Source organism: Corvus brachyrhynchos, unplaced genomic scaffold (genome assembly GCF_000691975.1).
Source record: "Corvus brachyrhynchos isolate BGI_N302 unplaced genomic scaffold, ASM69197v1 scaffold219, whole genome shotgun sequence".
NCBI lineage: Eukaryota > Metazoa > Chordata > Aves > Passeriformes > Corvidae > Corvus > Corvus brachyrhynchos.
The window spans coordinates 949,319-958,877 of record NW_008240034.1 but is presented as its reverse complement, the minus strand read 5'-3'; the positions used below and the strand labels follow the sequence as shown (position 1 = coordinate 958,877).

General features: G+C 58.1%; 1 protein-coding gene across 1 annotated transcript in view; it reads right to left on the bottom strand.

The window, feature by feature from the left end:
* Positions 1 to 9,553, bottom strand: part of LOC103622161 (protein groucho-like) — a 13,847-nt gene extending 4,294 nt beyond the window's left edge. The window contains exons 1-10 of the mRNA XM_017743801.1: positions 9,467 to 9,553; positions 8,899 to 8,962; positions 7,669 to 7,713; positions 5,786 to 5,848; positions 5,487 to 5,561; positions 4,781 to 4,973; positions 2,605 to 2,621; positions 1,482 to 1,574; positions 1,167 to 1,211; positions 8 to 85 (exon numbers count right to left, since the gene is read on the bottom strand). Of these exons, the coding sequence (XP_017599290.1) occupies positions 8 to 85; positions 1,167 to 1,211; positions 1,482 to 1,574; positions 2,605 to 2,621; positions 4,781 to 4,973; positions 5,487 to 5,561; positions 5,786 to 5,848; positions 7,669 to 7,713; positions 8,899 to 8,919 (630 nt within the window). The 5' untranslated portion in view covers positions 8,920 to 8,962; positions 9,467 to 9,553. The remainder of the gene's footprint in view (positions 1 to 7; positions 86 to 1,166; positions 1,212 to 1,481; positions 1,575 to 2,604; positions 2,622 to 4,780; positions 4,974 to 5,486; positions 5,562 to 5,785; positions 5,849 to 7,668; positions 7,714 to 8,898; positions 8,963 to 9,466) is intronic.
* Between the last annotated feature and the right edge of the window lie 6 nt (positions 9,554 to 9,559).

The window sequence follows — 9,559 nt, the reverse complement described above, 5'->3', positions numbered from 1 at the left end:
GGGGGGCCGCGGGCAGCTCCCGGCGGGACGGAGCCAGGCGGCGGCTGGGCGAGCGGCCAGGGCTGCCGGGCTCCGAGGGCGGGTCCTGGGGGAAGAACAGCGCTGGGGGCAGCAGGAACCCCTCTGTGCATGATAGGGGCCCTGGGGAGCCACCCAGGACCACCATCGGTCCCCTCGGCCTCAATGAGGAGCATCTGCTCAGAGGACTCCGTTCTGCCCTCCTGGATAAGAAACGGCCTCGATTTTTCTCTTTGGACAAAATGAGAGGTGACAGCAGGTTCAGAGGACGCTGGTGGCCATGGATGCCTTCACAAGGAGGGATGGGGATCAGCCCACAGGAGGAGCTGAGACAGGGCTGCCATTTCAGAGGCTCTTGCACTCCCTATTAACCATTCAGCCAGGTCTGTGATTTTTTTATCACCATAATGACACCAACGAGTGGCTTTCATAAGTGTCATTTTCTGCAGAAATTCCTGTTTTTTTTAGGGCTTGTATTTTCTTAGGAAGTGGCACGAGTAAAAAAGACCTCATGTCTTGCTCTCCCCTCTGTCTTCTAGGAAGGGAACAAGTATCTCCACCAGGAACAGTGGTGGCTGGGATGAAGTTCTGTCACGTGTGCCTCAGCCAGCGGAGGTTGCACCAGAAGCACGTGGCAGTTCCATTGCAAAAGACTGGAATTCAGTGAATCCCCTGCACTGAGACACAGCCACAGGTGTTGAAGTCGAGGCTGCTCGAGGGCCAGGCCAGGCAGGACGGGGCTCGAGGCCTTGGGCTGGCAGGGCCAGGGTGTGCTGCGAGGCTCCTGCCACCTCCAGCCACGGGAGCTGCCAGCAGCAAGCCCAGCTCCGTGGAGCTCTCATCCAGCTTATCAGCCTCCCCATATGGGATGCTACAGCAGCGGGGCTGAAAGGGGATTGTGAAGCAGAGCCAAGCCTGTGGCTGGCAAAGCTGAGCCCCGGCTGGCACAGACTTCCCAGAGCAGTGGGAATGGAATCAGTCTTGGCTGGCACAACACACTGGAGCAGGGCTGGCACGTGTCCTGGCTGGCCACTGCTGCCCAACAGCAGTGAGCTGAAGCCTAAAGAACCCCAAAGCTGAGGAACCAGAGTCCTAAACCTAATGACTGCAGCTTGAGCAGGAGCCCTTGCCAGGCTCCAAGGGCTTACCTCATCCACCACCAGGTTGTAGTCACTCTTGTCCCCATCGCTGTCCTGCAAGGAGGGAGAAATCCAGAAGGGCTCAGTCAGGACAGGGCAAGGCTGGACCAGGCTCTGTGCTCTGCCCCAGGACCTCAGACAGCAGAGAGACCCATTTTCTCCTGTGCATCACTCCATGGACCAACATCAGCCATGTCCTGCTGGCAGCAACCCAACCTCAGGCTGAGGGGCCTCCATGGGGCTCTTAATTCGGTTTGTTCTTGCTCACAAGACACCAGCCCTCTGCAGCAGGAGCTCCCCAGCCACACCCCTTGGTGCACTCACAGAATGCCCAGGCAGGTCCTTCTCCTCCCGCTTCCGCTTCAGCCCCGTCCGCTCCTCGTCCCGCAGGCTCTCGGGAGGGGAAGCAGAAATGCTCTGAGGCAGAGAGGGAGAAGAAGGTGTGTGAGCCACTGTGAGGGCAGACAGCTGCCCCTCACCTCTCAGTGGGGCCAGGCCCTGCTCCATGACCACCTCCATCCTAGCAAAGCATCTCCACGCCTGGCGGGAAGGACCCCAAAACCCCAACGTGGGGATCTGAGCAAGGCACATCCCCAGCACTACCAGAGAGATCCACCCCTGCAGAGACAACGAGCCAGGGTGAAGCAGAAAATCCTCACAGGTGTTTACTTCACTTTAACCCTGCCACGAGGGTTGGGAAGCAGAATGGGGCCAAGCAGGAAGAACATCCCTCCCCCAGAGGCTGCTGGCAGCTGCAGGGGTGTCACACATCCCCTGGCAACCCCACACTCATCACAGGGCAGCCAGAAAGTGATGGAGATGCCCCATCCCAGGGCTCCCTGCACCTGATTGCTCCCAGCACAGTCAGATCCACAGTTCTGGCACAGAACCAGGCAGCAGAAAGGTGATCCCTGCCCCCCAGGATCTCTGGAGGAGGTGCCTGGGTAGTCATGGGATCACAGACACCTTCTCTACTTCCTCCTCTCCCACCTTGCAAGCCCAAGATCAATGCCTACAGTTCCCCAGCTGAGAGGCTCATTAACCCTTCTTTCTCCTGCCTGTACTCTGATACTGCAGAGCTACTGCGGAGCCTGGGAAGAGAGTCACAGCTCTGGGACTGGGGGGATCCTAAAAGGGAGGGGGCAACCAAGGACTGCAGAGGGGCTGAGAGCTCTGAGACCTGTTCAGAATGATTCTTAAACTGGAAACTCCTTGAAAAGGACAGAGCTGGTTATTTTGGGAGCAGCCCTTGATCTTTAGCTCCTTGCATCAGCAAAGACTGAATTGAGGTGGCCCAGAACCTTCAGTTACAAAACCCTGATGCAAACACAGCCCACCCAGGCCAGGAAAGCTCACCCAGCACCCCCATCCCTTCCCAGGAGCCAGCTTGGAGCACGCTGGAGATGCCATCAGGGCCAGCTGAGGCCACATGCCTGCCACAGCTTACCCGGCTTGGGGTGTGTTCTGGAGCCAGGCAGCAGCAGGGAGAGCATCCCAGGTCCGTGTCAGAGCAGAGGGGAGGAGAGGAAGAGGTAGTTAATGCCAAGGCTGTGCCCCACGTACCCAGGCAGGAAGGAGAGAGGGGCACAGCAGGGCAAGGCAGGAAACAGCGGGACACAGGCTTAGAAAACAAACAAACAAAAAATCACACCTGATTTCCCACTTTGCCCACCTGAAGTGCAGATTCTCTGGTGTCTAACGGGAGGTCAGCACTTTGGTGTTCCTCAGGGAAGCAGGGGAATCTCTATCCACCCACCTCCTTCCAAGAAATTATCCCAGCTTTGGAATCTCTTCCCTAGACATGACAACAGGTCCAAAGCCACCGGGGGAGGGGACGAGCTGGCAAGCCAGCTGAGATCGCCTGGATCACACCCATCCTATTTCCTTAGGAAGCCATGCCTAAAAGCCCTGCTTGGAAACCCTCTGAGGCTTTGGTGCATGCACAGCAAAGCAGGTCCACTTCCCTGAGCCCAGGGAAGAAGTGCCAGGCATTTATTGCAAATCCAAGCACAGGGTTGTGGGCTGGGGTTTAGCAACCCTTCCTGGTTGATTTTTGCTCCTAAAGATCCACCAGCATTTGGAGAGAATGAGTCCAGGTCCCTGCTGGCAAAAAGAGGCAGGCAGGGATGGGAAGCTGAGGGCTTCTCGTAGGCACTGCTCCAAGGCTGTGGTCTGGAGGGGGACCAGATGCTTGCCATCAGCCCTGCACCCCTGGCTCAGTTTGACTCACACCAGCTCTGGCTAACTATGGCAGAGCACCGAGCATTAACCCCAGACAGATGGAGCATTTCGCCTTTCTTTTGGTTTTTTTGCTTTCTTTTTTAATAAGGAATGGCCCTCACCACAGCCAGACACCCGGACTGAGAAAAGTTCTGGCTGGAGGCACAGGTTGACCGGGCTCTGAGGGTAAAGCAGGCTCAGCACAGCACAGCCTGCTTTTATTCTCTCTCTGGACTTTGTTTTCCTCCTTTGTGGAAGCCATCCTTAAAGAAACACGGACAGGATTTGAACTGCAGACAGCTGTGTGCAGGGGGGCAGAGCTGCCACCGACGCTTTCCTGCTGCTCTTTTCACCACTTTGGAATCTTAAAGCCAAACCAGACCATGAGAGCCTGCAGCAAACCCCACCCAGTGCCCGGCTTTGCTGCTGCTCTTGGGTCCTGACCCAACAGCACTTCAGTCAGCACCTGCCCCAGGGGAGTCTGCAGAGAAGCATCTCTCCTGCTAAATTTGGCTGCCTGTTTCTAGCCCATCGAGCTGCCCAGAGCCTCTCTCCTTGTTCCAGCCTCCTCTCAGCACAACCACTCGATGCCTGTGCTCTGAAAAGGTGACTTGAGCTCAGAGCAGCTTCTCCTTTGTGCAGCCCTTCAGCAGCAACAGGCCACAGGCAAAGCTGGGCAGCGTTACTAATTTGGCCCAGGCCTGCCAGTAGCATTCAGAGCACTGATTTAACAATGATTAAATATTGATGATGTTTTTAAGGCACTCTGTGATCCTGACAGGAGGAGGCACCCATATGGACTAGGAATTAGTGTAATTTACACGGCACAACACACACAATGAGGCTCTGCTTTCTAAACCCCTTGCCCCAGGCCTGTGGCTGTCACAGTTTCTATTAGGGACTTGCAACAGTATTTTCCCTAAAAGTCTCGGCTTGAGGGATCAGATCTCTACTTGGTGTAAACCCTGGTGTAAAAAGAGAGGGTTTCTTTGTGGTGCCTCACAAAGGAGGGGACCCTCACGCACTGGAGCGGAGAGACCTGTGTGTGCACAAACGCTTGCCCAGAGCCAGGGCTGCACACACAGCCACACACCATCACTGCAGAGCAGCAGTTCCCAGGTCAGAAACAGAGCCAGCCTCCTGAGGCTGCAGGCGTTTCATGAGCTGGATTTGCCATCCCCAGGGATGCAGCAGCCAGCAGCCTCAGGAAAGAGGCAGAGCAGGCAGCAGGATCCCTGCACATGCTGCCCAGCACTGACTCCTGGAGTTTCCATCCCCAGGGATGCAGCAGCCAGCAGCCTCAGGAAAGAGGCAGAGCAGGCAGCAGGATCCCTGCACATGCTGCCCAGCACTGACTCAGCCAGCCTTTAAAGGGTTAACCCAGCTGTGCTTCTTCCCCTTACCTCTGTTCTCCCCATCCTGGGCCACTCTGTCCTCCTTGGTGGCCAGCTGAGCCTGTGCCATCAGTGCCCCTGAGAGGGCCAGGAGCCCCGAGGTGCCGCTGGCCCCACTCAGGCTAGAGGGCTGCATGCTGGAGGGGTGGGGTGTCAGCGGGAGGGGGGATGCGTGGTGCGAGAGGTGCTGAAGCTGCTGCTGCTGAAAGAGAAAGAGCAAATGGTCCTGGATGTGGAGGAGGCGGCTGCAGCCATGCCCGGGCCCTCCCCTCGCGCACGGGCTGCGATGCGAAGCGCGATGGGATGAGACAGGGACGAGGAGGGGGGAGAGGTGCTGTCGGGGCTGCACAGCCTGGGTCACATCCCTGCCCCTTCCACCCAAGGGCTGTCTGGGCTCTGAGGGTCAAGCAGGCTCAGCACAGCACAGCCTGCTTTTATTCTCTCTCTGGACTTTGTTTTTCTCCTTTGCCCCTTCCACCTGCGAGTCCCTCGCTGCTGCAGACAGGACCCCAACACATGGCAGAGCCATGGCTCTGCCCCACTCTGCTCAAGGGGTATCCCACAGGGCATCCAACACCTTCAGGACACCGTGGCAAATCCCTTCACCACAATGGGCTTATCACATTAGTAGAAACCCTGACTTCCCTCATCACTGCAGGGCCCGAACCCTCAGGCAGGAAAGAGTCTTTGCCAAGAGCCAGGCAGTGCAACTCACCCCGACAATGCTGTTGAGCTCCCCCATGGTCACCTGCTTGGCCCGTTCCACCGCCTGCAGGACCTGCTGCTGGTGCTGGGGAGGAAGAGCATGGGGGTGGTCACACCGTGCTCCTGGCTGGAAGGAGCACTTGGCTCCACATTGCCCCACCCACCCCTGCACAGCCCCTTCTCCCACCCCTCCAGCCCAGGCATGGAGGTTTTCTTCCCCAAAACCTCCCATTGCTCAGGCTGGACTTTGATTCGCCTCTTCCCAAGAAGCCAGAGCAATCTGATGCACATCCCCTGCCTCCTCCTTACCTCCTGCGTCAGGAGGGGGATAATCTGGGCACAAATGGCACTCAGTCTCTTGACAATCTCTGCCTGAAAGAGGAAGCAGGTATCATCAGGGATGGAGGGCTCTGAGCCCCATCCTGTCCCCCTCCAGCAGCCAAGCATCCTGCAAACACACAGCCTCGGCAGAGGATTTAAACTCTCCCCACCCACGCCCTCTTGGCTGAAATTCTCCTGCTGCCTCTGCATCCCTGCTGGGATTTCCCGAGCTGCTGCCAAGGGAGGGCTCTGCCCAGGGCTGCTGGACCCCCTTAGGCCACCAGGCACATGGGAGGGAACCCACGCCTAAATCCCTCCGTGGATCCGGGCCAAGGCAAGCTCCAAGCTGTCAGTCCTTTCGCAGCCCAGCTGGCTTTGCTCAGCCCAAACCCATCCTGGCTTTGCGGGCTGCCATGGCCAGCGGGCAGGGACGGAGGGGAGCCGAGCCACAGGCGCTGGCAGCGGGCCCTGCCTGTGCCTTCCCTTCCCAAACATCCAACTCAAAGCCAGGACAGAGCAAGTAGGATGCAGAACTCCCACAGATCCAGCCCTCTTGGCATCGCACCAGCAAATCCTGCAAGGTGGTACCTGCCCTGACTCGGAACAGGGACTCCACTCCCATCCCCATCAAGCCTTGGGACAGCTCCCCCTGCTCCTTCAGAGGCACAAAGCACCCCCGGACCTGCCCCTGCCCACAAGGGAATGCAGAAAACCCGGTGCATCCTCTGAGGAGAGGCTCTGTGGTTGCAGACAAACCCACAGCCCGGCCGCGTTCCCACCAGGGCAAGCAGCACTTCTGAGGAAAGGGACTGCGACTCCCAGCCCAGCCTCTCCAAGAGAAAACCAACATCTCCTGGGGAAAACTGGATTCCCCCCCTGCTGCAAATCCACCCTGGGACTGGCTGCTCTGAAGGGTTTTATCATCTCAGGTTTCTGACAATCCCTGCCGGTGTTGCAGAGGTCAAACCAGGCTCGGAGCCAAGGGAGAACAAAGGGAACATTTACCTGCTGTGCTCGGAGGCTGCTGTGCCCCACACCCACCAGCACCCTGGGCTCACCTGCAGGTCCCAGCTGCTCCCTCAGCCACTGCCACCATGCCCACAGAGCCAGAGACCCCCCTCCTCCAGCCCTCTCCTGCCCAGGCTCCCACTGCTCAACCACTTGGCCATCACCTCTATCACCTCGTGGGCACAGTCTCTGGCCCCACATGGCTCGGGCCACCCCTGGGTCCCAGTCCCACTGGATCTTGGAGCACATAAGGGTGGCAGGAATGTGCTCGTGGTCTCCACCACACTCCCTGCTAACAAAAGGAGCAAACTTGGAGGGGCTGAGCCAGCTGGAGGGATATGGCAGTTGACTTGCCACTTTGTCAGGCATTGGTCCAAACTAATTTCCCTGGCAGAGAGCCCATGATGACTAGATTGATAAATCTGAAGAGGGAAAGCAAATTAACGCTGGAACAAAAGGGGAACCAGGGAAGGGTGAAAACACTCCTCTGGCTTTGGGAAAGGAAAAGGAGATTAAGAAAAAAGAAAAGAAAGACAATCCATTTGCCTCTGCTCTCTAGCTCCTGCTGTTTCCTCCACATCCCTCCTTCAGCTGGGGCCCCAGGGAAGCACTGCAGGGAGGCACCAGGCCTCACAGCAGGGCTCTGAGTGGTTCATCTTTGGGATGGCAGGGATGAGGAACGCAATAAAACATCCTGACAACTGCTGGATCCCTTTGCAAGCCAGTCCCTCGTACAGAGCTGTCACACCTCCCATGCCAGTAGAGCTGCACGGGCTCCAGGGAGATAATTTTCCAACAAAGTCTCCAACCTCAGCCTCTTCCCCACCCTCCCCTGCTGCTGGCCCGGCCCCCACTGCACTTACCTGCTTGTGCATTTCAATGTTCAGGCCGTAGGACATCTCGTAGTACTGAGAGGAAAACCACAACACAGCCTGGTTAGGAGCTGTCCAGAGCAACCGGCCCAGGACCAGCCTGGGACTTGGCTCACTCCAGCCCACGAGGAATGGCTGAGCCCCCATGCCAGGAGCCCAGGACAAGGTAGGGAGCAGCCACAGGACGTTAACACCTGCAATTTCTGCACTGGGTTAAGCCAGGGGAAAACCAGTCCTGCTGCCCCCAGAACCCATCCTGGCTTAGCCTGGCCTGTCCCACCCTACTTGGAACCTGTTTTCATACCCTGGCACAGCTGCCCACCCACTCAGCCTGTGCAGAGCAAAGATGACAACAGGTTACACCCTTCCCCAGCCACCAGTGACTCTGCCAGGGGTGCTGACCTCAACCCCTCACACCTGGGGAGAAAAGGGGACCAGAGGACCTGCTTTTCCCCAGCAAAGCCTATTCCAAAGGTAGCAATCCACTTCTGGGGAGGGATCCCAACTGATGGGTGAGAGGAAATGCTCCACAACAGCAACACCCCGGCCTCACAGACAGGGCTGCCTTCACCCCCAGGATGGGGGTTGCCCAAGTTCACATCTTTTTGCCTCTTAGATGGCATCATTTGGGTTCCCCCTTTCCCCAGAGGAGGCAGTAAGGTCAGATGCTAAAGGAGAGGGAACTGCTCTGCTGTCCCCAAACTCTTTCCTTGCTCCCAGCAACTCCCCTCCTCCTGGCAGGCTCTGGCTGGTGCCCAGGTCAGTCTGTCTTGGGGGCTGTTAACCCCTCACTGGCAACTGTGGAGGGCTCCTGCCCTGCTTCTTCCCCTTCCACCCAAACCAGGAGCCTTGAAGCACCAGCTCATAAGTACCCACCCCTTGGGAGAGAGACAGGGAGGAGTGGGGAACTCCTTTATATGGCCAAATAGAAAAAGGGTAAAAAAAAAAAAAAAACCCAACCCAAAATAAAAGAGACAAAACCTATGGCAGGATTCCCAGGCTCAGGCAGCACTGAGCACTGAGACAGCAGCAAAAGAGCCAGCGTTGCTAGGAATGGTGATTAACTCCTTCCTCCCTCACATCTCCCCGGCCCCAAGGTCAGCAGTGGGCAGGGCAGTGGCCCCTTCGGGCGAGTGGCTGAGAGGAGCCCCAGCACCCGGATCTCTCCGAGGGCAGCAGCCCAGCGGGGCCGCACCTTGGGGGAGGCAGGGGGCAGCTCACCATGACATAATGTCTCTGCATCTCTGTCTTCTCGCTCACCAGCTTCTCGCATTCCAGCTTCAGGCTGCAAAGGGGAGCCAGGGCTTTCATTCACGGACCTGCATCTCCTGCCCCATCCCGCCAGTCCCCATCCCTGGAACCTCGGCAAGCTCAGCACATCTCCCGCCTGCCCCTGCGGGCTTATGGGGCTGCAGGGGTGTCACACACCCTCTCTGGGGCACCTGCACCCCACGGCTGTGCTGTGCACACACCTGTAGCACCCACCCAGAGCTCTGTCCCCTCCCTGCCCCTACACCCCGCTCAGCCAAAGGAAACGCGCTGATCTTCCCCTTGGAACTCCCGCTCAAGACCTGGCGCCCCAACTGACGGTTTCACGCTGCCCCTCAGCCCAAACCCCTTTCCCCTTCCTCCGCAGGCGCTCCCCTCACCAGGCACCTTTTCTCCACCTCCTCCTTCCCCGCTTTCCCCGCTGCTCGAGCGCTCCTGCCTCCCATGTCCCATCACACCTCTGCCCCGGGCGCTCCCTCTGCCCGCAGCCCAGCCCGACCCCCATCACCCCCCGCCCCACCTGTGGTACTGCGCCTGCAGGAACTGAAATTCCTCCTTGATGCGGTCGCAGATTTCCAGCACCGAGAACTTGAAGGGCTGCCCGGGCTGGAGC